The following is a 27,763-nucleotide window of genomic DNA, read 5'->3' as shown; positions in this document are numbered from 1 at the left end:
GGTGGATATGCCACACTGTGTATATCGTATGGATATACAGGCAGTCCCTGGGTTAGGAACAAGATCAGTCAAATTCCTAGGTAAGTCAGAACAGATGCATTCGGTTCTTACTTAGCCTTACTTTAGTGCAAGAAAAGGCTGGAAGCCTTTTCAATGTCGTAAAAGTTGCATGTGCAAAGTGAAGGTGATTGTGAGGAAGGATTTGTTGCAAGTAGGGGTTGATTCAATCAGTTCAAAATGAAGACAAATTTACATAACATTGAAGGGCAGGTAGGACTTGTCCCCAAGTCAAACTTTCGTAATGCAGGGACTTAGTGTACCATGATTTAGACCACCCAGGTGGCACAAATGGTTAAGCTTAGGCTCCTAACTGGTAGGTTGGCAGTTCAAGTACCACCAGAGGCACCTCAGAAGAAAGGCCTGGCCATCTGCTTCCTAAAGGTCACAGCCACTGAAAACCCTATGAAGCACGTGGGATCACCATGAGTCGGAGTTGGCTCAACAGCAACTGGCTTGGTTTCTATCGTGATTTGTTTACCCATTCACCTGTTGATGGACCTTTGGGTTTCCAGTTTGGGGCCATTACACATAAAAATGCTACGAATACTTGTGTACACATTTTTGTGCAGACTCTCATAGATTTTTGTAAAAAATGGAGATTTCACGTGAAAGTCCAGATTTCCAGCATCTCCTAAGAAAGCCTGAGTCCACATTTTTTCTGCAAGGGAACAACGGGCAGGAGTTAGGGGGCTGCTGCCTCTCCTAGGACGGGACCTGGCTCTCCAATTTGACTCAGTCCCCCCTCCCCATCATGGCCCACTTCACGCATTGCTTTGCTTGTCTGCTTCTGGCAGACCTGCATGTTTCAAGTTCTGCTTTTAGCATCAGACATAATGCAGGGAAGCAGATATATAAAGCAGCCAGACATGGAGAAGTTTAACAGAACACAGAGATGCTAAGAATTTTAACCTTGAAAGGCTTTACTTGGACTCTGAGGTTCCTTTGGGTTTTGACTTCCAAGTGACGGTTAGCACCAACAAACTCTCCCTTTCCCAGAGCTGCCACGGTCCTGTTCTAATTGTCCCAGCAGGAGGTGGGATATCTGAGGGGTGAGGGCCCCCAGCCTGCAGCTGATTCCCCCAGGGCTTGCTGCCAGCCCCCCTGTTTGTCCAAGGAGGTCTGGAACCCATTTTGGAGTGCGAAATGCTTTTGTGCTTTGCAAGCAGCCAGATCCCTTCCAGGGCCGGTGCCTGCCGCCAAGCCACCGCCTGCTGGTTTCTAAAACGGGCCCAGGCCTGGGGGAGTGGGCCGGCTGGTCTGCCGCCGGGCTGCTCTGGAAGTCTGGTAAGAAGGGGCAGAGCCAGGCTTTAAATGACGATGAATCCCAGCGAGAAAGCTACTGTTTTCAAGTTCTCTCCATCAATCTTCCTGATAGTGTCAAGGAGCAAGATTCAATGTGATAATGCTGCCACCGGTTACCAGTTGCTGCCGAGTCGATTCGACTCATGGTGACACCGTGTGTGTCAGAGTAGAACTGTACTCCAAAGGGAATGAAAACGTGGCTGATTTTTGGAAGCAGACTGCCAGGCCTTTCTTCTGAGGTGCCTCTGGATGGACTCAAACCTCCAACCTTTTGGTTCATAGCCAAATGTTTTAACAGTTTGCACTACCCAGGAGCTCCAGTGCATCTCAGCCATCTCTTAATCTTCTTCCAAGTTATGACTTGTCCTCCTAGGAGCCCTGGTGTCACAGTAGTTAAGTGCTCGGCTGCTAGATGAAAGGTTGGCGCTTTGAACCCACCAGCTACTTCACGGGAGAAGATGTGGCAGTCTGCTTTCGTAAAGATTACAGCCTTGGAAACTCTATGGATTTGGTTTTGTTTACCTCCTCCTGGTCCAGCTTCCCCTTCCATCTTGGTATTCCGCACCCCCCAAACCGTCCTCATGGTGCCATGCAGATGGCTGGGCTCCGTGCTGACTCCAGTACTTCCTGGCTTCGTGACCAAAGGGCCTGTTGCCTCACCTCTTTGCCCCTCAGTTTCCTCCTCTGTCAAATGGGGCAAACTGTTGTTGTGAGAATAAAAGCAACAGCGCCAGTAGTAAGTGCTTGATGAATGGTATCTCTAAGTGTGATAAAAAGCCATCGTCTGATTCCTCACCCGCTGGAGTCGGGGTGGTTAAGCAAAGTGACTGATAGCCTGATGCCTGGAGTCCAAAGACCAAAGCTGAATTTGGGAATGCCTGAAGGATCTTGGAACAGTCACTGTATTCATTTTCAGGGGCTGCTGTAACAAATGACCACAAACTGCGTGGCTCGAAAAAACAGAAATTTGTTTTCTCACAGTTCCGGAGGCTAGGAGTTCAAAATCAAGGTGTCTGCAGGGTTGGTTGCTTCTCAGGTTCTGACGGAGAATCCATTCCATGCCTTTCTCCTAGCTTCCCATGGTTGCCTGCAGCCTTTGGCGTTCCTTGGCTTACAGACGCTTTGCTCCAGTCCCCGCCTCTGCCTTCTCCTCTGTGTCTGTGCATCTTCTCTTCTGTCTCTTACAAGGACACACTCATTGGATTTAGGGTCCACCCATATCTAGTATGACCTCAGTCCTTACGTTGTTGTGTTGTTGTTAGGTGCTATCTTAGTCCTCTAGTGCTGCTGTAACAGAAATACCGCAAGTGGTTGGCTTTAACAAAGAGAAATTTATACTCTCACTGTCTAGTAGGCTACAAGTCCAAATTCATGATGTCAGCTCCAGGCGAAGGCTTTCTCTCTCTGTTGGCTCTGGAGGAAGGTCCTTATCATCAGTCTTCCCTTGGTCTGGGAGCATCTCAGTGCAGGAACCTCAGGTCCAAAGGACGCACTGTGCTTCCAGCACTGCTTTCTTGGTGGTATGAAGTCCCCACATCTCTCTGCTCGCTTCTCTCTTTTATATCTCAAAAGAGATTGGCTTAAGACACTATCTAATCTTTTAGACCTCATCGGTATAATTGTTACTAATCCATCTTATTACATCATAGTGATAGGATTTACAACACATTAGGAAATCACATCAGATGACAAAATGGTACACAATCATACACGGGAATCACGACCTAACCAAGTTGACAGATATTTTGGGGGGACACAATCCAATCCGTAACAGGTGGCATCAAGTCAATTCGGACTCACAGTGACCCTATAGGACAGAGTAGAACTGCCCCATGGGGTTTCCTAGGCTGTAATCTTTATGGGAGCAGATCGCCAGGGCTTTTCTCCTGTGGAGCGGCTGATGGGTTTGAACCACCGACCTTTAGGTTAGCAGCAGAGTGCTTAACCATTGCACCACCTAGGCTCCTTAATCCTGGACAGGACCTTGCTTTGATTACATTTGCAAAGACTCTTATTCCAAATAAGGTCACACTCTGAAGTTCTGCCTAGACGTGAAGTTTTACGGGATACTATTCAGTCCACTACAGCAACTAACCCTCTGAATCTGTTCCCTGATCTATGAGAAAGGAATAACCCTATTGTCTATGAGAATTACTGAAGAATCAAACGAGGAATAGGTGAGTAGTTCTCAACCTTGGCTGTACACTGGAACCACCCTGATGCCTGGGTCCGACACCAAGGATTCTGATTTAGCTGGTAGGGGTGAAGCTTGGGCATCAGACCTTTTAAAAGCTCCCCAGGGGCCAGGGAGGGGGGGAGGCGGTAAGGATGAATAGGTGGAGCACAGGGCACCGTTCCAGCAGTGAAACCACCCTGTATGACACTGTAATAGCGAACACTTGACATCAAGCATTTGTCAAACCCACAGGGCTGTACAACACAAAGAGTGAACACTAATCTCAACCGTGGACTTTAGTTCATTACAATGTAGCAATACTGGTTCACCAGTTGTAACAAACATACCGCAGAATCGCAAGATGTTAAGAGGACAAACAGCAGGCGACGGGAGGGAGTATATGGGAACTCTACTTTCTGCACAATTTGTCAGTAAACCAAAAACTGCTCTAAAAAATAGCTTATTAAAAAAAAAAGCCCTGGCCAATGTACCTCCTGCACAGCCACCACCCATCTTCAGCGGAGGCTTGCGTGTTGCTATGATGCTGAACAGGTTCCGGTGGACCATCCAGACTAAGACAGACTAGGAAGAAAGGCCTGGTGATGCACGTCCAAATAGCAGCCAGTGAAAACCCCATGGGTCACAACTGTCTGGTCCCCGAGTGTTCACAGGGACAGCACAGGATCAGGCAGTGGGTTCCTTCCGTTGTCCGGGAGGTCGCCATGATTCAGAGTTGACTCCATGGCAACTAACAACAACACGAATCGCTGAGGGTATTTTTGGATGCAAAACCAACAAACAAAACCAAAAAAGGCTTCCCAGGTGATTCTAGTGAGCAGCCAAGGTGGAGAACCAAAGGTTTAGAGCTTAGGCCATAGATCCTCCAAGGGTAGTCCTTGGACCAGCAGCATCGGCGTAACCTGGGAACTGGTTAAAAATGCAGCCTTTGGCCAGCAAAGTGGGAAAGGGATTGCTGTGGGCTAGCAAAGGCCTTCTCGCTTCCTGGATAGAATTTTTAGCTAATGAGTTCAGCAGGGGAGTTGTTTTTTGAAGATGGTGAGCCCTTTGAACTAAATGCTGAAGACAAGTTTAAGATCTTATTAAAATGTGATTTTTTAAAAACTTTGTTTTGTAATAGTAGCAGCTGGGGGTGTCTTGGAAATTTTGTTATATAAAGAAAAACCCTATACCCCTATTTGTAATGGTGGCACACTTCAGTGTTTCAGTGGGAAGTACATTTCCCAGCAGGGCTTTTACTGTTGGCACTAACTGCAGGGATGCTGGGAAGTGGGGTCCCTTTGGTTGGTGAGCTCTGACTGCCATTCTGGAACCTCACCTCTACTCTTTAGCTCAGTATGATATCTCAGATCCTACTCTCATTCTCCAGCTCTCGGTCCAAATAAAGCTATTTCTCCTGGTCAAAAAAATGCAAACACTTGGGCCTCCTCCTAGACCCTTAGAATCAGAAGCTCTTGGGGTAGGACCCAGCAGTATTTTAACAAGCTCCCCTGGTGTAGCTCCCATATGTAGGCAAGCAACAAATGTTTGTTAACTCCCTCCCTCCCTTTTCCCACTCTCCCTTCAGCAGGTATTTACTGAGCACAACTTGTGTGCTCAGTGCTGGGTGTATAACAATGAGCAGGAGAGCCAAGATCCCTGCCTTCAGGGAGTTTATGTTCTAGTGGGATGGGGTCAGGTAAAAAAAAAGTAAACACACAAATAATTAAAATTTGAGATAAGTATTAAGAACACCCCCCAAAAAACTATTGCCCTGAGATAATCTTCAAAACTTATACCAAAAATACCCCTGAAATCTTCTTTAAACCAAATAGCTTAATTAGTAAAGAATGTCTGCCTTGAGCATTGTGCTCTTTGAAGAACTATCTCTTTAGGATCAAATGGACAACAGCAACTCGAAAGATTCAATAGAAAACTTAGGGGGGCAGTGAGATTATGTTAATGAAGGAGGGACAATTCGGGAAAAGGAGGATGACAATGATTGCACAATTTGAAGAATGTGATCAGTGTCACTAACTTATACATGTAGAAATTGTTGAATTGGTGTATGTTTTGTGGCGTTTATTCTCAACACCAACAACAATAAAAATAGATAGGAAGGCCTGAGATAGTGGATAGCCATGAATTGTCACAAGGGCATACAAGCCTCCTGTCTAGCAAGGAGTCCCCCTTCCAAGTCCCTCTAGGACTTTCAGGACCCTTGACTCCAGACAGCCTCTCAGAAGCTGATACTACACGTTCTGGCGTTGTCTGAAGGCAGCTAGGCCGTCTCTGGACAGAAACCACTATGAGTGGGGTTGGCTCAACTCCATCTTCTGGAGCAGTGGTTCTCAACCAAGGATAAGTTGACTCCCCAGAGGATATTTGGAAGTGTCTAGACGTTTTTGACTGGGGTGGGAGAGTTGCTATTGGAAGCTAGCGGGTAGAGGCCAGGGAAGCTGGCTTACATCCTACAGTGCACAAGACAGCCCCCACAAGAGAGAATTATCCAAATCCCAAGTACCAACAGTGCTGAGGTTGAGAAGCCCTGCCCTTGGGCTTTCACACCCTGAATTCCTGGTGGGGTCCCTCCAGCAGCCCTCTCCTCACTCTCCTTGCTCCTGGGCTTGGCTGCACCTGGAAGTCTCCCACCTTTTGACCAGAACAATGATTCCAAGCAGCACCCCTCCTCCTGAGCTGGGGGAGCTGCCCTGAGCCAGGCGTCTCCTTGGAAACCCCTTGGCCTCATGCAATTTGGAAAACAATAAATTTGCAAGGTTGCACAAAGTATCCAGAAACCAAAAGGTGGCAGGAACTGCTAAATCATCTTTCCCCTCCACATCAAAAAGCATTTCCTGGCCTTGGGAACTTTCTCCGCTGTCACAAGACAACATGCAGGCAGATAGTTTTACATGGCTAACAATGTTGCCAAACACACATCCCCCTCACAAAGCCTCTGGATGGACTTCTGTTCCAGCCAGAAGATCAGCGCACTTTTCCACTGAGCTGAGGTTGGTTTCAGACCCGGTAAGCTCCTCTCACACCCCATCCACAGCCAGAGACCATTCCCAGCGCTGAGCTCACCTTTTCCATACTCAGGGCACTGGGTGGGGTGGTAGTGATAGCGGTCCGCCCTCAGATGGTCCCTGCAAGAGGTGATGATGGAAGGTCATGGTCAAGTTTGCCATCCTGCTGCAATGGAAGGAGAAAAAAGAAAATAATTAACCATAACAATGAAAGAGCAATTAGCTTACAATGTGCAGCCAGTGTTCTGAGTGCTTTATTTGCATGAATTCGTCTTTCCCTCCAGCCCTATGGAGAAGGGAGCATTATTGGGCCCATCTCACAGATGAGGAAACTGAGGACAGTGATTTGCCTGAAGCTTCCCTCACCCCCACCTGCCCAACTCAGATCCAGGATTTGAATTCAGGACTGTGCATTAGGGTACTACGGGCACTTCCTCCACCCCTTGCTCCCTACAGCCTAACAATGACAACAGTGATAATAGGTAACATCTAGAGCAGTGGTTCTCAAACAGGGTGATTTTGCACCACAGGGGACATTTGGAAATGTCTAGACATTTTTGGTTTGGGGGCATATGCTACTGGCATCTAGTGAGCAGAGGCTGAGAATATTGCTAAACATCCTATAGCACACAGGACAAGCCCCACAAGGAATTATCCAGCCCCAAATGCTAATAGTGCTGAGGTTGAGAAATCCTGGCCTGTATAGTCTCCTGGGATTCAAATCTGATTAAAAACAAAGGAACAAAAATAGGTAAGTAGGTTGATGGTTGGACGGATGGATGGATGGATGGATGGACGGACGGACGGACGGACGGACGGACGGAGATAGTATCGAGGCCGAGAAACCATACACTATGGAGTATTTGCTATGCGCCAGCCATAGTGCTCGACGCACTACGTGGATTATCTAAATTAATCCTGGCAATCACCCTCTGAGAAGGTACCGCTATTATCTCCATTACATGGATGGGGAAACTTGAGGCTCAGAGAAGTTCGGAGGCATCCAGTGCTGGCTGATGGCCAAGTCTCTCTCCTAGGAGGCTCCTCCTGATTCGAGGGGAGGGTTGGGCAGGCTGAAGGCTGTGAATAATCCTGGCCTCTCCTCACTCCGTACATTCCCTCAGTTATCCAATCCTCCCAAGTTTACCTTTAGGACACTCTTGTGAACTTGCTCTTCCTTCTGCATCTCTCTGAACACTGGAAACCCCAGAGGAGCAGCCAGTTTGTATGAGATGGGCTGCTTAGAGGAATCCTGACTTCCTTTGCAATGGTCTACACCAAGGATGGGAAACTATGGCCCTAGGACCACTCCACCACCCCTCCTCCCCCTCCTCCTGCTGCTATGCCCATTTCTTTACGTATTGTCTATGGCAGTTTTCACTGTACAACAGCAGAGCTGAGTAGTTGAACAGACACCCATATGGCCCATAAACCCTGAAATATTAACTGTCTGGCCCTGTACAGAAACAGTTGGCTGATGCCTGGTCCAGAGCATCTTTGAGATGCTCCTGATAGCTGTGTATTAGACTCCCAGCAATCTGAAGGGAGTTGACTTGAAGACTTAAAAACAAAATCAAACACAGGCACGTACACAAAGCCATTCATACCTGCTGCTAAGAGGTCTCAGGCTGGATCTCGGAGGATGTGGCTCTGGGCACACGTGGGAGACTGATGATGGAGACATGCGTTATAGGACACGGTTACCTGGTCCAGGAGCACTTGTTGCACCAGGGAGGAAAGGCAGGCTTCAGGCCCCCATTTACTGGATAAGGAACCCAAGGCCCCAAGCAGTAGGGGCTCTGAGTAGGGGCATGGGTCTCACAGTTGGTTTGTGTTAGGGTTTGGATGAGATCCTGGGTCTCCTGATTTCCTGCCCAGGGCCCCCACCTCCAGGACACCGTACATGGAAGATGGAAATTCTGTCTGGAGGTGGATTGTTAACAAAAGGAACTCTGGCTCTGCTCTGCACTTGGGGTTGTGGCCAGAGGAGATGCTTGCTGTCTGTGAGGGTTGGCTGCCTCTCCAAGCAGAATCCAGAGGCTCAGGCCCCTCCATCACACAGGCACCCCTGCCTCAGTTCCTTATGTTGGAATAAGTGGGCTGGTGGAGGCCATGGAGCCAAAGCCCTCTACCGGGGGTCTGAGGGTCTGCCTCCTTCCAGCTGTGGGAGACATCGTGTTCCTTGATGTTACCTGCAATATCCAGAGAACTGAATTAAATAATTTTGAAGATAGATCCTTTTGGATTTCAAAAAGATAGTGATGGATGTTGAGGTGGAAGTAAGAGTCAGTTTTGTTTTCTTTTTGTAAACAGAGGTGCAATTTACATAACAGAATCAACCATTTAAAAGAGAACAGTTCTATGGGTTTGGTACATTCACAGCATTGTGCAGCCAGCACCTCTATCTAGTTCCAAAACGTTTTCATTGCCCAGAAGGGAAGTTTGTACCCATTCAAGCCCATGTTCCCCAAACTTCACTCATTTATCTTTCACTTTATGGTACAGTAACACCTATAACCAGAATTTAATAGTTTTCTTATTTTGAAACTAAATACATAAATTTGTTTTCTTCATAGTTTCTTTTCTAACAGATCTTTAAAATTGAGTTATAACACAAAGGACTGCATTAATCTTAAGTGCGCAACTTGAAGAATTTAAAATTTTTACATATGTGTACACGTTGTAACCACTACCTAGTTACGTGGTTCTCAATTAGGCATTGATTTTTCTCTCAGGGGACATTTGGCAATGTGGTTGTCATGTCTGGGAGGGGGTCTGCTACTGGCATCTAGTAGGTGGTGGTTGGGGATGCTGCTAAACATCTTACAGTGCACAGGACAGCCCCCACCACCACCATGCAGAGTTATCTGGTCCCAAATGTGCATAGTGAGGAGGTTGAAAACCCCTGCCCTAGATTAAGGTATAGGACCCTTCCAGCTCCAGAAACCCTCCTCAACACCTGCTCCTCAAAAGCAGCCATCATTCTGACGTCCATCACTGTTGTTAGATTAGCCTGTTCTTGAAATTCAAATCATGTTCTTTTTTTTTTTTTTTCTTTTTTGTGCCTAGCTTCTTTCACTCAGTATAATGTCTGTGAGATTCATCCAAGTTGCTGTGTCTATAGTAAGTTTGTTCTCTTTGATCGGTGAGTAGCGTTCTATTGTATGACTAGTCCACAGTTTATCCATTGTCCTCTTGATGGACCTTTGGGTCGTTACAAACGTTCTTGACTCTTCTTGTACAAGTCTTTGGGTGGGCATGTGCACCACAAGGTCTGCTTGGTCCTGAATCACTACTTTTCCTAATGACCACACTGCCTCCATTGAGACTGGGATTTCTACAAACATTTAAATGTGGTGGAAGACTTTGTAAAAGACAACATTCTTTATGTAACTGACTCTTGAGTTACCTGTCAGGTTGTGTGTGTGTGTGTGTTCAGCTCTCAAAAGTGGACTTAGTCCTAAGTTAGGAAAGACAGTTATCTCTCAGAAATGTCCCTGCTTTCCCACTTTATGGAATTCAAGTTGCCTGCAAAGACAGATTCTGTCAATGAGTCTGAGTTTCCCACTGACTTATGTAAAAAACAAAACAAAAACACAAGACTAATGATTCCTAAGGAAAAATCTCAGACTGAACATTGCCAGGGAGAAGGAGGGAGTCAAGACAGTCTAATGGCATGATGTCAGGCACTGTGCTAAGCAATTTACAGATTATCTCATTTAATATTCAAAACAACCCCGTGGGTAAGTTATTATTATTACTTCCATTTTTCAGACAAGAGAACAAGTGCCCTCCCCAGGGTCTGGCAGCTAGAAGGGGTTTAATAGATGTTGAGTACATGAGTACATGAGGCACAGAGAGGTTAAGTGACTAGTTCAAAGTCACACAGTGGGTAGGAGGAGGAGGTGAGATTTGAACCTAGATCTGTGTGACTCCTGCAGTAGTTAAGAGCTCGGCTGCTAACCAAAAGGTTGGCAGTTCAAATCCACCAGCTGCTCCTTGGAAACCCTACGGAGCAGTTCTACTCTGTCCTATAGGGTCGCTATAAGTCGGAATCGACTTGACGGCAACGGGTTTGGGTTTGATTGTGTGATTCCAGAGAGGCTCAGTGAGATGAAGTGACCTGTCCCGGCTGCATAGCACGTTGGGAGGGTTGAGACTCACCTGCCTATACCAGCCTGGCAACGTTGATGGGAGGCAACCCTCAGCACGCTGAGCACAGACCTGGGGGCTGGGTTAGGGGGTGAACAGGCCTCCTGCCAACCCCTTCCCTTCCCAATGGAGTTCCAGCTCTGGTCCTGGGCTGGGCGGGGTGGGCAGGGCAGGCTGCCAGGCCCAGGGTGCCCGAGACTCCTCCCATGGGGTGACCCCATGGGCCAATCCAGAGCGGCCCCTCCCAACTGCCAGGATAAACCAAGCTGCGCCTGGAGGAGCCTCTCTCCCCCTAGTTCTTTGGCTTTGTGGGAGCAGAAAGGTTAACATTCCTTGGGAGGGGGTCAGAGGGAGGTCCCCAGGGCAGCCCCTCAGAGCTGGGGACCGGGCCAGGAGATGCTGGTTCTGTGAGTGCGTGTGAGCCTGTATATGAGAGATGCACTCTACCTGGGGGAATTACTCTGGCTTTCTCCAGGGTGTGTTTATGGGAGAAATGCAAATGCATGAACGAGCACGCACACACTTTGGGAAGGGCGGGGTGAAGCTCCATTGCTCTGAGTGTGACTGCAAAGGAGTGTGTGTATCTCAGGTTCACATGTGGGGGCAGCAAAGGGTGGATTCACCTGCTGAGGTTTTCAAGAGCTCCTTCTCCCAGGCTCTGCACTAATCATGAGGCTGGACCTTCTCACTCAGCCTGACCTCCACCCCCTGGGGTGGAAATGACTGATCCCCATTTTACTGGGAAGGCTCAGAGAGCTTAGGGACACTTGCCTAAGGTCACCCAGCCTTGATGTGTTGGAGCTGGGATTTGGACCCTGGTGGTCTGGTGCCAAAGTCTGTGTTCCTGTCTTAATCAGACATCCCATGGTGAATATCAGGCAGCTAGGGGAAGGAATGGAAGGAATGTTCATTGAGCAGCTCCTAACTGGTCATTATGGAGAGGCCCCAGCAATGTATTTGGCACACAGCACTCACCACTTTAAGTAAAAGATGTGATGATGGTGATGTGCCAGGCATCGGCTGGGGTAGGCACTGGGGATTCAGCAGTGAGCAAAACAGATAAAAATCTCTCTCTACATGGAATTTATATTCTGGCACAAGGAGATGAAACACAAAGAAATGAGTAAAACACACAGCATGTCAGACGGCGTGGGACAAGAGAGAAAATCAAGCAGGGAGTGTGTGATGGGGCGTGCTGGCTGTTGGGCATTGCAGTTATGAATGGGATGGGTAGTGTGTCACCAGGAGTCTCCAGGGAAACAGAATCAATGGGTGTATATCCTGGTGGCACAACGGTTAAGCGCTCAGCTGCTAACTGAGAGGTTGGCAGTTTGAATCTACCCAGAGGTATTGCAGAAGAAAGGTCTGGTTGTCTGCTTCTGTAACAATTACAGCCTAGAAAATCACTCTGTCATATGGGGCCACCATGGGTTGGAATCAATTTAATGGCACTTAACAACAACTATATATATATCTCTCACAGCCTTGAAAACCCTTTGGAGTATAGTTCGAGCAAATGGAATTGCCATGATTCAGAAGCAATATGACAGCAATTAACATATATATATATTGATTGTTATTAAGTGCCCTCAAATCAATTCTGAATCACAGCGACCCTGTGTACAACAGAATGAAACACTGCCCAGCCCTGTGCCATCCTCACAATAGTTGCTGTGTTTGAGGCCATTGTTGCAGCCACTGCGTCAATCCATCTTGTTGAGGGTCCACCTCTTTTTCCCTGACCCTCTATTTTACCAAGCATGATGTCCTTCTCCAGGGATTGGTCCCTCCTGATAACATGTCCAAAGTACATGAGATCAAGTCTCGCCATCCCTGCACCTAATGAGCATTCTGGTTGTACTTCTCCCAAGACAAGCGGCTTGTTCATTCTTCTGGCAGTCTATTAGACATTCTTCGCCAACACCATAATTCAAAAGCATCAATTCTTCTGCGGTCTTCCTTATTCATTATCCAGCTTTCACATGCATATGAAGTGATTGAAAACACCATGGCTTGTGTTAGGCGCACCTTAGTCCTTAAAGTGATATCTTTGCTCTTTAACGCTTTTGCAGCAGAGTTGCCCAATGCAATGCGCCATTTGATTTCTTGACTGCTGCTTCCATGGGCGTTGATTGTGGATCCAAGTAAAATGAAATTCTTGACAGCCTCAATCTTTTCCCCATTTATCCTGATGTTGCTTATTGGTCTAGTTGTGAGGATTTTTGTTTTATGTTGAGGTGCAGTCCATACTGAAGGCTGTGGTCTTTGATCTTCCTCAGTAAATGCTTCAAGTCCTCTTCACTTTCAGCAAGCAAGGTTGTGTCATCTGCATATTGCAGATTGTTAATGAGCCTTCCTCCAATTCTGATGCGCCATTCTGCTTCATATAGTCCAGGTTCTCAGATTATGTGCTCAGCATACATATTGAATAAGTATGGTGAAAAGATACAACCCTAACACACACCTTTTCTGACTTTAAACCACTCAGTATCCCCTTGTTCTGTTCAAACAACTGCCTGTGGTCTAAGTGCAGGTTTCTCATGAGCACAATTAAGTGTTCTGGGATTCCCATTCCTCACAACGGTATCCATAATTTCTTATGATCTACACAGTCCAATGCCTTTGCATAGTCAGTAAAACACGGGTAAACATCTTTCTGGTATTCTCTGCTTTTGGCCAGGATCCATCTGACATCAGCAGTGATATCCCTGGTTCCAAGTCCTCTTCTGAATCTGGCTTGAATTTCTGGCAATTCCCTATCGATGTACTGCTGTGACCACTTTTGAATGATCTTCCGCAAATTTTCACTTGTGTGTGATATTAATGACATTGTTCAATAATTTCTACTTTCTGTTGGCTCTCCTTTCTTTAGAATGGGTACAAATATGGATCTCTTCAGTCAGTTGGCCAGGTAGCTGTCTTCCAAATTTCTTGACACAGACAAGTGAGCACTTCCAGCTCCGCATTCGTTTGTTGAAACATCTCGATTGGTATCGCATCAATTCCTAAAGCCTTGTTTTTCGCCAGTGCCTTCAGTGCAGCTTGGACCTCTTCCTTCAGTATCATCAGTTCTTGATCATATGCAACCTACTAAACTGGTTGGACATTGACCAATTCTTTTTGGTATAGCGACTCTGTGTATTTCTTCCATCTTCTTTTGATGCTTCCTGAGTCATTTAATATTTTCCAGGTAGAATCCTTCAGTATTGCAACTCAAGGCTTGATTTTTTTTCAGCTCTTTCAGCTTGAGAAATGCCGAGTATGTTCTTTCCTTTTGGTTTTCTTTCTCCAGGTCTTTGTACATTTCCTTATAATACTTAACTTTGTCTTCTCTAGCTGCCCGTTGAAATCTTCTGTTCAGCTCTTTTACTTTAGCTGCTCTGTGTTCAAGAGCAAGTTTCAGAGTCTCTTCTGACATCCCTTTTGGTCTTTTCTTTCTTTCCTGCCTCTTTAATGACCTCTTGCTTTCTTCACATATGATCTCTGTCTTAGGCTGGGTTCTCTAGAGAAGCAAAACCAGTAAAGCATATAAATATATATATACAGAGATTTATATCAAAGAAATAGCTCATGCAATTGTAGAGGCTGGAACGTCCCAAGTCTGTGGATCAGGATAGAGGCTTCTCCCGATTCACGTAGCTGCCGGGGCTGGCGAACCCAAGATCAGCAGGTTGGGAAGCAGGGCTCTTGCTCACAGGCTGTGAATATTGACGAATCGCAAGACTGGCAAGAAAGACCGCAGGGCTTCTGATTCACATAGCTGCAGGGGCTGGCAAACCCAATATTGGCAGGTCGGAGAGCAGGACTCCATTTACAGGCTGTGAAGATTGAGGAATCCCAAGATCAGCAGATAAGCTAATAGCTCAAGTCCCAAGAACTGGAGGTCAGATGAACAGGAGACAACATAGCAAGCAAAAAGCCAGAATGTCTGCATATATTCAGATGCAGGCCATACCCCCAAGGAAACTCCCTTTCAACTGATTGGCTACAGCAGATCCCATCATAGGAGTGATCACATATAAACACTGAGAATCATGGCCCAACCAAGCTGGCACACAATAGTAACCATCACAGTGTCCTTGATGTCATTCCACAACTCATCTGGTCTTTGGTCGTTGGTGTTCAAAGTGTCGAATCTATTCTTGAGATGGTCTCTAAATTCAGGTGGGATATACTCAAGGTCATACTTTGGCTCTCATGGACTTGTTCAAATTTTTTTCAGCTTCAACTTGCATATCAGTAATTGATAATCTGTTCCATAGTCAGCCCCTGGCCTTGTACTGATGATATTGAGCTTTTCCACTGTCTCTTTCCACAGATGTAATCAATTTGATTCCTGTGTATTCCATCTGGAGAGGTCCACATCTATAGTCACCATTTACATTGTTGAAAAAAGGTGTTTGCAATGCATAAGTTGTTGCTCTTGCAAAATTCTATCATGTGATCTCTGCATCGTTTCTATTACCAAGGCCATATTTTCCAACTACCAATCCTCCTTTGTTTCCAACTTTTGCATTCCAATCACTAGTAATTATCAATGCATCTTGATTATTTGTTTGATCAATTTCAGACTGCAGAAGTTGGTAAAAATCTTCAATTTCTTCATCTTTGGCCTTAGTGGTTGCGTGCATAAATTTGAATAATAGTCATATCAACTGGTCTTCCTTGTAGGCATATGGATATTATCCTGTCACTGATAGCGTTATGTTTCAGGATAGATCTTGAAGTGTTCTTTTTGATGATGAACACGACACTATTCCTCTTCAATTTGTCATTCCTGGCATAGTAAAGCATATGATTGTCTGATTAAAAAAAATATATATATATATATATATCCCTTCAAGTTTTCACCCAGCTCTGAAATCAGAACAAGCCAGATCCATCCTTGCATCCAGGCACCAATCTCTCAGCTGCCCCCTTTCTTCTCCCTGTGGGGAGCAGACAGAGCAGGGCTTTGCCTGCCGGGGGCACTGAAGCCACCAGGTTAGGTTGGGCTCTGCATGGCTCCAGGGGCACCATTCCAATTGTAGCTATGAGAATGGCAGCCCCTAGAGTTGTGCCTGAATGCCTGCGTTGGGCAGCCCTGAGTCACTTCTCCAACCTGCTCACCCTGGGGAGAAATTGTCCCACCTTTGTTCTGCCTTCTAATGAAGATGGGCCTCGGTGTGAGTGACAGGTCAGATGAAAGGTTTCAGGGAGCATTTCTCGGTAGGTTGCACGCCCTCCTGGGCTGATATGCATTGGGTGTGAGTCACCAAGTGGCCAAGCCTGGTCCTAGAGCTGCAAATTCTGGAAAACCCCTGCTGCTCTGGAAAGCCCACAGACAGGCCTGCTCGAGAAATGCCAGCGGGAACGTGGCGAAGCCAAGCAACAGTTGATTCCCAGCCTCGCCTATCCCATGCCCAGCAGGTGCGAGCCCGAGGAGAAGGAGATGGGGGAGTCAGTGTGCTCCACGGCAGCCCCTGCTCCCTAGCATCCGCGTTCCAGTGCCTAGCACCCAGCTCTGCCTCGATTCCCTCCTCTGCATTATTTGTATACCTGGAAGACTCATAGCCTGATGAGGGGTTTTCCGTACTCAGTCACTCCTGGGCCACCTTCCCTATTTTTCCATATCCATATTTTTATATGCCACCTGGGCTATTAAGTACTTCATATTTCTGTTTAAACAGAATCACTTAAATTTTTTTAAAAAAATGTTGTTAGTTGCCACTCAGGCAGCTCCGACTCCTCGCACCTTTGTGCACAGCAGAATGAAACGCTGGCCGGTCCTGCACCAGCTCCCCGATTGTTGGTGTATCTGAGTCCATTGTTGCGGCTATTGTGTCAATTCATCTTGTGGAGGGCTTCCCTCATTTTTGTTGACCCTCCATTTCACCAAATATGATGCCCTTTTCTAGTGATTTATCCTACCTGATGATGTATCAAGGTAAGTTGAGTCGAAGTCTTGCCATCCTTGCCTCTAGGAAACATTCTGGTTAACTTTATATCAATCGCTTCTGTAAATGGAAAACAAACAGCACTTGCTGTAAGTAGTGGGGAGCTAGAAAGATAAATATAATGAAAACCAAGTAAACTTCTTAAAATACAGCCTGAGGCTGTTGCCAGCAGAAGCCTCTGAAGTCTGTAGCTGCTGTCTCTTTGCTAATAAAGGGAGATTCAGTGGTTAAGTGCTTGGCTGCTAACCGAAAGGTTGATGGTTTGAACCCACCAGCTGCTCTATGGGAGAAAGATGTGGCAATCTGCTTCCGTAAAGATTACAGCCTTGGAAACCCTATGGTGCGGTTCTACTGTGTCCTATAGGGTTGCTATGAGTCAGAATCGACTTGATGGCAACAGGCTTAGTTTTTTTTTTTAGCGTATGGTAGACAGGGAACAATGGAGACAGAGTAGCCCCACTCTCCTTGGAGTGGTAGCAGATTTAAGAAAGAATTGACAAGAGGCTAATGGTTTCATTTTCCCCATCTAAAGATGAGAGCATATTACTAGCACTTTCCCCACAGGACTGCTTTGATCCTGTAATGAAATGGCTCACGTGAGAATCTCAGGGCCCTGCCTGGTGGGGAGAGACACCAGATAAACGGCCTGTGTGTCACTGTGTACCTGTCCCTCTGCTGTACTCTCACAGACTTCCTGAGGAACCGCAAAGGGGCCTCTTTTGTGGCCCTGGCTACCACCAATGGCATGCACACCAAAGGCATCTAATAAATGTATGTTTGTAAAAGAGAGGGGCTTGAAGGAACTTTAGCTTCTGTGAGGCCGAAGGAAAGCCCTTGTCCCAGAGCCTGGCACACAGGAGGTGCTCAGTCAGTGAGTTAAAGAAGGAGAGACCAGTCCACTGGGATGTAAACACCACAGGGTGAGGTTTTGGGAGTGTTCTGTGCACTGCTGTCTGTCCTCTGCCTAGCAGAGTGCCTGGCACTCATTTGGTGCCATTTGTTAAAGTGAGTCAGTCAACGGATCTGTAAATTCATGAGTGAACAAATGGCAAAGAAATGATTGAGTACATGAATGAATGAGCAGCAGTCTTTCCTAGACCCAGGAAGCAGGCCTTTTATAAAATTTCAGGCCCCCAGTGAGACTGCCCAAGGCCTGAGCACAGGGCCAAGGGGTAAAGAAAGGAGAACAAAGAAAGCAGGGGTAAGCACAGCCCCAGTTAGGCTCTCGGCTGCTAACCGAAAGATTGGCAATTTGAACCCAGCCAGTGGCATCACAGGAGAAAGACCTGGCCATTGCTCTCATAAAGATGACAGCCTAGGAAACCCTATGGGGTAGTTCTATTGTGTCACATGGAGTTGCAATGAGTCAAAACGACCTAACAGCACCCAACAACTATAGTCACCCCACCTAGCAACAGCCCTTGCTGATGGACTAGAGGGCTGCCTGGAAAGAAGTTGGGCTGGGCTGGTGGGCACTTCTGCCCCTTATCACCAGCCAAACCCTCAGTGATGCCGCCCGCCCCACCCCAGAAGTAGGCCTCCCAAGTAGGGACGTGCAGGTGGCAGGGCGAAGAGCTGTTTTCAATGGACAGGGCAAACACCGGGCAATGTGGCGCCCAGAAGAATTCTTCATCTAGATAAGACTTTATTTTCATCTCTATTAGGCTGGGGTGGGGCTTTCTAAGCTTTGTATACCTGCTGCCTCTTCTCCACATCAGGGCAGGTTTCTGAGGAAAAACCCCAGGGCTTCTGAGAGAGGTGTTCCCCCACTTGAGTGTTTAGATGCCAGCCAGCTCACGTGCCTTCTGGGCTCAGATCATTCTTATGGAATAAATGTTTAACCAGTGTGTGGTCGGAGTCTCTCAGGTTGTGGGTGCCTTGCTGAGGGCCAGGTGAGGGCTTTGAAGGTAGCTGGGAGGTCTCCCTGCCACCCAGCCAGGAAAGAGCGTCCTCTTGTCTTTATGAAGTCAAGAAATGCTGTCTTTCCAGGATTTTTCTCAAGCTGATAGTGAGTACCTGGGTGATAAAAAGAATTAACTGCACTTGGCTGCTAACCAAAATGTTACAGGCACCTCAGAAGAAAGGGCTGGTGGTCTACTTCTGAAAAATCAGTCATTGAAAACTCTGTAGGGCACAGCTCTACTCTGACACACACGGGGTCGCCGTGAGCTGGTTTCAACTCAGCAGCAACTGGGACTGGTAAATAGGGAAACCAAGACTTTAATTCTTTGGAAACATTGTCCTTTAAGCAATTTCTTGGTGCCCATAGGACATGGGCCCAACCCAACTAAGTCTGCTGATTTGTGAATATTTTATAGTTCATGAAAAAGGTAAAAAAAGATCATAAAACCCTGGAAGGTAGGGGGCCCCATATCTCCCCAGGAGCACCGACATATTAATTTGTTATCAGTTTTCCCCTATCTAGAAATCAAAGATGGACAGGACCATATAATTTTTTATTGTGGTAAACTATATGCAGTGTAACAAAACATTCGCTATTTCGACCATTTTCACATGTACAATTCAGTGGCATTAAGTTCATCATGTTGTACAACCATTACCACTATCCATTACCACATTTTTCCAAGGACCATATAATTTTGAGGGCAGAGTGTTCCCAAAGTTTAGTGTCCATGAGAATCACTGGGGAGCCAGTTAAAAGATCTAAACTTCGAGATCCTAGTCTGATTCCTTCACCCTTCCTTCCTCCCACCGTCCCTCTCTCCCTTCCTTCCATTCAAAGCATGTTTATTGAACTTCTACACGGCACTGGGTTTTTCTGGGTACTATTTTTTTATGAGTAGGATTGCCAGATTTAGCAAATAAAATAGAGGATGCCCAGTTAAACTTGAATTTCAGATCAACAATGAATCACTTTTTAGTGTAAGTATGCTCCAACTATTCTATGAGATATACTTATGCTAAAAAAAAGTTCATCTTTTATCTGAAATTCCAATTTAACTGAGCATCTTGCAGGTTATCCGGCAACCCTAACTGTCCCAAGCACTGTTCTGGGCAATAGAGATACAGAACCGACCAAAGCAAGCCCCTGACTCCTTGGAGCTGACGTCCTAGTGAGTGAGACAGATGAGTAAACAACACCTGCTAATGATCACCGAGGTGTATTGGAGGTGGTCAGTGGTGATTTTCTTTCGCTTGGAATTGCTGGGGCCCCTCCCGGCCAGAATGTCTCAGTGGCTGGATCTCGTGGGCCCTGGGAGGGGGCCACTACCCTCAGTAGGGTGTGGGGGTAGGAGCCTCCTCTGACTAATGTCACCTTGGATGTCTACCCCCATATCCCAACCCTAGCTGCCAACCTACACCACCTGGGGCAGTCCACATCCTTTTCTGGAAACCTGCTCTTCAAAGGAACAGCCAACCAACCAACCTGTTGCTGTCAAGTCAATCCCGGCTGGTGGCAACCACATGTGTGTCAGGCTAGAACTGTGCTCCATACGGTTTTTATGGATGATCTCTCAGAAGCAGATCATCAGGCCTTTCTTCCAAGGCACCTCTGGGTGGACTTAGTTGGTTAGCAGCTAAGCATGTTAGCCATTTATACCACCCAGGGACTCCTCAAAGGAATGTACCTCATACAAATTGAAACCACAATGCGATACCACTGTACACCCACTGTTGTTTTTGTCAGGTACTGCCGAGTCAGTTGCGACTCATAGCAACCCTATGTACAACAGAAAGAAACACTACCTGGTTCTTCGCCATCCTCACAATTGTTGCCATGTTTGAGCCCATTATTGTAGCCACTGTGCCAATTCATCTTGTTGAGGGTCTTCCTCTTTTTTGCTGACCCTCTATTTTACAAAACATGATGTCCTTCTCCAGGGACTGGTCCATCCTGGTAACATGTACAAAGTACGTGAGGTGAAGTCTGACCATCCTTGGAGCATTCTGCCTGTACTTCTTCCAAGACAAATTTGTTCATTCTTCTTTCTGGCAGTCCATGGTATATTCAACATACTTCACCAACACCATAATTCAAGGGCATCAATTCTTCTTTGGTCTGCCTTATTCACTGTCCAGCTCTCTTATACGTATGAGACAACTGAAAAAACTATGGCTTGAGTCAGAAGCACCTTAGTCCTCAAAGTGACATTTTTGCTTTTTAACACTTTAAAAGAGTTCGTTTGCAACAGATTTGCCCAGTGCAATATGTCATTTGATTTCTTGACTGCAGCTTCCCTGGGCATTGATGGTAGATCCAAGTAAAATGAAATCCTTGACAACTTCAATCTTTTCTCCATTTATGATATTGGAGCTCTGATCGCACAGTGGTTAAGAGCTTGACTGCTAATCAAAAGGCTGGCAGTTCGAATCTACCAGCCACTCCTTGGAAACCCTATGGGGCACTTTTACTCTGTTCTGCAGGGTCTCTATGAGTTGGAACCGACTTACTGGCAACGGGTTTGGTTTTTTGGTTTTATCTTAATGTTACTTATCAGTCCAGTTGTGAGGATTTTTGTTTTCTTTATGTTAAGGTACAATCCCTACTGAAAGCTCTAGTCTTTGATGTTCATCAGCAGGTGCTTTGAGTACACTTTCAGCAAGCAAGGTTGTGTCATCTGCATATTGCAGATTATTAATGAGCTTTCCTCCAATCCTGATGCCCCGTTCTTCTTCATATAGCCCAGCTTCTTGAATTATTTGCTCAGCATACGGATTGAATAAGTATGGTGAAAGGATGCCACCCTGATGCACACATTTCCTGACTTTAAGCCATACAGTATCTCCTTGTCCTGTTTGAACAATACCCACTAGAATGGCTAAAGTTAAAAATCCTGAGCATACTAAGTGTTATAAGGAAGTGGGGCAGCTGGCACTCTGGAACACTGCTGGTAGGGATGTAAACCGGTACAGTCACTTTGGAAAGCAGTTTGGCAGTTTCCTAAGAAGTTAAACACATACCTAGCCTATGATCCAGCTATTCTACTTCTAGGTGTTTATCCAAAAGAAATGTTGTATATAAAAATGTTCTTAGCAGTGCTATTTGTAATAGCCCCCAAGGTGTAACACACCAAATGGCCACCGTCAGGCTACTGGATAGAAATTATGGTATATCCGTACACTAGGGCCCTGGGTGGCACACACTAACCTAATCCCACCTAGTGGCACCATGGAAGAAATGCCTGGAAACCTGCTTCTGAAAAGATTACATCCAAGAAAACCTGATGGAACAGTTCTGCTCTGTCACACATGGGGTCGCCATGAGTCAGAATCAACTCCACTGTACTGGGTTTGGTTTGTTTTCCCCCTATACAGTGGAATAGTCCTGACCAAGAAAAAGAACCAAACCACTGATACACACACAACCTGGATGATTCTCAAAATAATTATGCCAAGTGAAAGAATCCAGACCCTCCACGCCGACCATACTGTATGATCCCAATTCCAGAAATGCAAACAGATATACACTGAGAGAAAGCAGATCACTGGGTGCCTGTGGGCAGGGCAGGGGCTGGAGGGAGGGATTATGAGGGGGACTTTGGCAGTGATGGATACCCTCACTATCTTGATTATGGCCATGGCTTCGAGGGTATATGCATATGTCAAAACTCAACAAATTGTACACTTCAACTACGTGCAGTTTTGTTGTTGTTAGGTGCCGTCGAGTCTGTTCCGATTCATAGCAACCCTACTGCCTCTCAATTATGCCTAAAGGAGAGCTATAAAAATGAAAAAGCCACTTTTAAAAAGTCACATGCAAAGGGCATGAGCACAAGGGGCTGGTCGGGGTCAGGCTGTGAGGCAGCACTGGGCACCAATCCCAGAGCAGGGAGGTGGGGGCAGCTGGGGGGTGAGGAGGGGACATAGATGAAAGCAGAGTGGGCCCTGCACCCTCCCCAGGAGCAGCTCACGCTCTGGGTGGGTGATACAACCTACCCTGCTGTAAACAGGCTTGTGGGAGGTCCACTAACGGAGACACAAACCATAGCTCTCCTCAGAGACGTGACTGACTTCAGTGAGGAGGATTGGGTGGTGAGGCTTCTTGGAAACCATAGTATTTGAACTTGTTGTTATTAGGTGCTGTTGTGTGGGTTCCGACTCATAGCAACCCCATGCACAACAGAACTTAACATTGCCAGGTCCTGCGCCACCCTCACAATCATTGTTATGCTTGAGTCCATTGTTGCAGCCACCATGTCAATCCCTTTTGTTGAGGGTCTTCCTCTTTTTGTTGACCCTCCACTTTTCCAAGCATGATGTTCTTCTCCAGGGACTGGTTCCTCCTGATAACATGTCCAAAGTGTGTGAGACACAGTTACACCATCCTTGCTTCTAAGGAGCATTCTGGCTGTACTTCGTCCAAGACAGATTTGTTCGTCCTTTTGGCAGTCCATGGTGTATTCAATATTCTTCTCCAAAACCATAATTCAAAGGCATCGATTCTTCTTGGGTCTTCCTTATTTATTGTCTAGCTTTCACATGCATATGAGGTAACTGGAAACACCATGGCTCGGGTCGGGCACACCTTAGTCCTCAAAGTGACATCCTTGCTTTTCAACACTTTAAAGGTGTCCCTGCAAATGTACCTCATGTGCAGCCACTACCCATCTGTCAGTGGAAGCTTGCGTGTTGCTAAGATGGTGAACAGATTTCAGTGGAGCTTCCAGGCTAAGACAGGCTAGGAAGAAAGGCCTGGTGATCTGCTTTCAATAACCAACCATTGAAAACCCCTGGATCACAACGGTTCAATCCGCACCCAATCTTGGGGATAGTACAGGACTGGGTAGCATTTCGTTCTGTTGTGCCACATGGAAGGCAAGAATTCTACCTCTGAACTGCCACTGCCCTCAGTATACTGATAGGGTAGAAATGATAAAAGATGTTTATTAGTTGTCATCTTGTTTCAAGATGGTGGGTGCACTTACAAAGCCAATGCCCTTGAAGAGGAGAGTAGGTTGATCTCAAGCAGTGATTCTGTTGAAAGTTATTGGTGGAGCTAGTGAGTAGGCTCTCTAAATGGTATTGAACCCCTGGGCAAATGAAATCAAGTTCTTTCTGGTCATGGGCAATGCTGGCACACCCCTCTGTATATTGGCGGCATCGTGACAGGGTATCCTGCTAGGGGCTGGTCAGGAGTAGGGCACAGGTAATGTTGTCATTGGGCCCTACCAAGTCTGGGAGGGGATGTCAGCACAGTCCATCTCCAAATAACCGTCTTGTAGGAGACGAGCACCATGAAAAACAGATCTGCTCACGGATCTAGGGTTGGGCATCTGTAAGGGTGGAGAATGGATGTTTTAGCCACAGTGAGGTGAAATCCGTAGGTTCTGAAAGGTTTTGTACCAACCTCTCACTTCTTGGTGTGTTTATGGTTGACAAAATGCAAGATCAGGTTCTTTCTGGCAACAGACTTTGCTGGTGTTCTTGTTCTTTATTCGTTCTTCATTTGTTCTTTTATTTTGTATTATGGAAAATTTCTAACATGGATGTCTTAGTTACCTAGTGCTGCTATAACAGAAATACCACAAGCGGATGGCTTTAATAAAAAGAAATTTATTCTCTCGCAGTCTAGTATGCTAGAAGTCAGAATTCAGGGTGCCAGCTGCAGGGGAAGGCTTTCTCTCTTTGTCAGCTCTGGAGGAAGGTCCTTGTCATCAGTCTTCCCTTGGTCTGGGAGCTTCTTCAGTGCAGGAACCTCAGGTCCTAAGGACGTGTTCTACTTCCAGCACTGCTTTCTTGGTGGTATGAAGTCCCCGTGTCTCTCTGCTTGCTTCTCTCTTTTATATCTCAAAAGAGATTGGCTTAAGATACTATCTAATCTTGTAAATCTTATCAATATAACTGCCACTAATCTATCTTATTACATCATAGTGATAGGATTTATAACACATAGGGAAATCACATCAGATGACAAAATGGTAGACAGTCATACAATACTGGAAATCACAACCTAGCCAAGTTGACAGATATTTTTGGGGGACACAATTCAGTCCATGACAATGGAGAAGAATCATATAAAAGACACCGCCCCGTGCACCCAACACAAAGATCAACATTTTGCTCATCTTTTCTTGTGATTGACATTTTTTCTGATTTTCATTTTATGATCTATTAAGGTATAACAGCCTTACAGTACACAGGTTGATGGATTTTTGCCTTTGTATACACTTATGAAACTGCCATCCAAATCAAGATAGACAGCATTCCCAGTCCCCAGCACACTCCCTTATGTCCCTTCCTGGGGTCTGCACTTTCATAAACTGCAGACACAATGGAAAAAAACAAAAACAGTTGCTGTCCAGTCAACTCCGACTCATGGCGACCCCATGTGTGTCAGAGGGTTTTCAACGGCTGAAGTAGATTGAAAAACCATAGGGTTTCCAATGGTTGAAGATCAGCAGGCCTTTCTTCCAAGGCACCTCTGGGTGGACTGGAGCCTCCAACTTTCTGGTTAGCAGTTGAATGTGTTAACCCTTTGTGCCACTCAAGGATTCCTGCAGGGCACATGGTGGCATTATATTGGGAAAAATATTTCTACAGATAAATAGAAAAGTTTTACTTCTTTACTTCCTTTCTTCCTCCCTTGCCCCTCCTTGCCTCCTTTCCTTCCTTCCAAGCTTATTTACTGACCTAGTTACTGGTCTAATTAGGAAAGTAAACTCTGGGTTATAAAGAGATTAATTTGGAATCAGAGATTAACCATTGTTTTGGATTATTTGTGTTAATTTTAAAAACCTTCCTTCTTGCCTACCTGCCTTCCTTCCTGCCTGTCTGCCTCCGCCTTCCTCTCATTGAACACTCTTTGGCTAACTGCTGGTCAGGCTGATCCCTACAGTGGATACTGGAGAAACAAACAAACAAACAAAACCAAGCTTGGAGCTTGCCCCTCCCCAGTGTTCAGTCTCATGGGTGACGAGAAATGACTGAAGCGGCTTCCTAGGAAGAGTGAATTGCCTGGCCCCAGAGGTTTTCAATGTTGAGGCCTATGTAATTTAAGGACCTGATTGGAGGCTGAACTAGTTGACCTCGTGTTTGTGGGAGTGAGGCCAGAGGGGCCTGGAAGGTGGTGACACCCCATGTTTCCGCAGACGCTGCAGGAGATCTTCCAGGCGGAGAACACTATCATGCTTCTGGAAAGGTCCATTGTGGCCAAGGAGTGCCCACTCAAGGTGGCACAGACGAGGCTGGAGTGCCGAACCCGGCGCCCCAACGTGGAGCTGTGCAGGGACATCCCGCAGTTCAAGTGAGTGCTGGAGGCCTTGTGGTCCCCAGGGGTCCTGAGAGGGGAGTGGTGAGTCTCAGGAGCTCCCAGGAAGCCTGGGTCTGAAAATCCCACCACTCAGGACTTCTAATCCTACAACTGTTGAGCCCTGGGTGGGGGTCTAGAGCACCCAGCCCACCGTCCCGCTGGACGGCTTTCCATCATGGGGAAGTCTCGCTCCTCTCTGCCTTGCAGTCTTTGCAGCTGTCTACATGAGGGGTGGTTTCGTAGCACCTCTGTGCTCTGGAAGCCCTATGGGTTTCCCGTCAGAGGGAGTCTCTGAGGCTGGAGACATGGCCTTTGCCTCTGATAGCTTCGCCCTCCTTCTAGGCTCCGTGAAAGAGGCACCCAGCACACACCTCCCTCATTCTCCCATCTCCCTCTCTGTAGTGATCCCCCTGGTGAGCCCTCAGACACCAGTTGCCATCAAGTCAACTCCAACTCATGGTGACCTCATGCGTGTCAGAGTAGAACTGTGCTCCGTAGAGTTTTCAGTGGCTGATTTTTTGGAAGTAGATTGCCAAGCCTTTCTTCTGAGACACCTCTGGGTGGACTCGAACGTCCGCCTTTCATTTAGCAGTTGAGTGTTTTAACCATTTGCACCACTCAGGGACTCTGGGGAGCCCTTGGAACAGCCTAAGCGTTTGCTCACTGGGTGGGCTGTCTTGTTTACCGCTGTCTCCTGGCGCCTGGCCCAGGCTTCCGCACATAGTACATCTGTGCTGAAGGGCCGAATGAGCTGTGCCTTGTCCTCTGCTCTCACCCAGGCTTGTGAATGAGGTGTTCACTATCGACGACACCCTGCAGACCCTCAAACTGAGGCTGCGGGAGACGCAGGACACGCTGCAGCTGCTGGTAATGACCAAGTCCCGGCTGGAGCACGAGCTGGCCATCAAGGCCAACACGCTCTGCATCGACAAGGAGAAGTGCATGGGCATGCGGAAGACCTTCCCCAGCACCCCGCGCCTCGTCGGCTACACCTGTGCAGCCGCCCGGCCCTTCACGCCCTGCCCGGTGCCAGCTCACTGCGTGACGTAAAGTTGGAAAAGTCACAGACACAAAATAAAAGAAAGTGTCATTTTCTCCCTTTCCTCCTATCATGAAAAAAATATATATTAAAAGTCAAAATAAAATGTGGCAAAACCAAAGGTCCAGGGGGTCATTCCTTGCTGCGGAAGAGGCTTCCTGGCCGGCCCTGGGCGGAGACACAGCTTTACAAGGTGTGAGCGCCCCTGGGAATGGAAGGGGGACTCGTTTTTTCACCCGCTTGTCCATTTAGGAGCACAGTGAAAACCGGTGTCCAAAGACTGGACACCCAGACCCAGAGTCCAGAACCCAGCTGTGCCACTTACAGCTGTAACAGATCGCCTCACCTGAGTGCCCTCATCTATGAAATGGTGTCACTCAAAGGCAGAGGTGACAGTTTGGAGTGTGGGGCAGTGGAGAAACTAGAATTTGGAGTCAGAAGTCTTAGGGTTGAATCCCAGTCTTGATGTTGTTATTGTTAGCTGCCATTGAGTCAGCCCCCGACTCATGGTGGCCCCATGCACAGCAGAGTGCTGCCCACGCCTGCACCATCCCCACGACTACCTGTGGATTGCACCGTTGTGACCCACAGGGTTCTCACTGGCAGATTTTCAAAAGTAGATGGCCAGGACTTTCTTCCTACTCCCCCTTGGTCTATAAGATCCGCTGAGACCTGTTGAGTATCATAACAACATGCAAGCCTCCACTGACAGACGAGTGGTGGCTGCATATGAGGTGCAATGGCTGGGACTCAAACCCAGGCCTAACACATGGAAGGTGAGAATCCTACCACAGAACCACCCTCTCATCTTACAGAGTCGCTTGCTGTGGCATATTTGTCAGAACTGAGAAAGTAACCTTGGTA

General features: G+C 46.8%; 1 protein-coding gene across 1 annotated transcript in view; it reads left to right on the top strand.

The window, feature by feature from the left end:
• The window catches only part of TEKT5 (tektin 5), a 56,147-nt gene extending 29,237 nt beyond the window's left edge, over positions 1-26,910 (top strand). The window contains exons 6-7 of the mRNA XM_049905025.1: positions 25,700-25,854; positions 26,640-26,910. Of these exons, the coding sequence (XP_049760982.1) occupies positions 25,700-25,854; positions 26,640-26,910 (426 nt within the window). The remainder of the gene's footprint in view (positions 1-25,699; positions 25,855-26,639) is intronic.
• Positions 26,911-27,763: the final 853 nt, after the last annotated feature.

Source organism: Elephas maximus, chromosome 12, assembly GCF_024166365.1.
Source record: "Elephas maximus indicus isolate mEleMax1 chromosome 12, mEleMax1 primary haplotype, whole genome shotgun sequence".
Lineage (NCBI taxonomy): Eukaryota > Metazoa > Chordata > Mammalia > Proboscidea > Elephantidae > Elephas > Elephas maximus.
The sequence above is the reverse complement of the archived record's forward strand: the minus strand, read 5'-3'. Positions and strand labels throughout refer to the sequence as shown.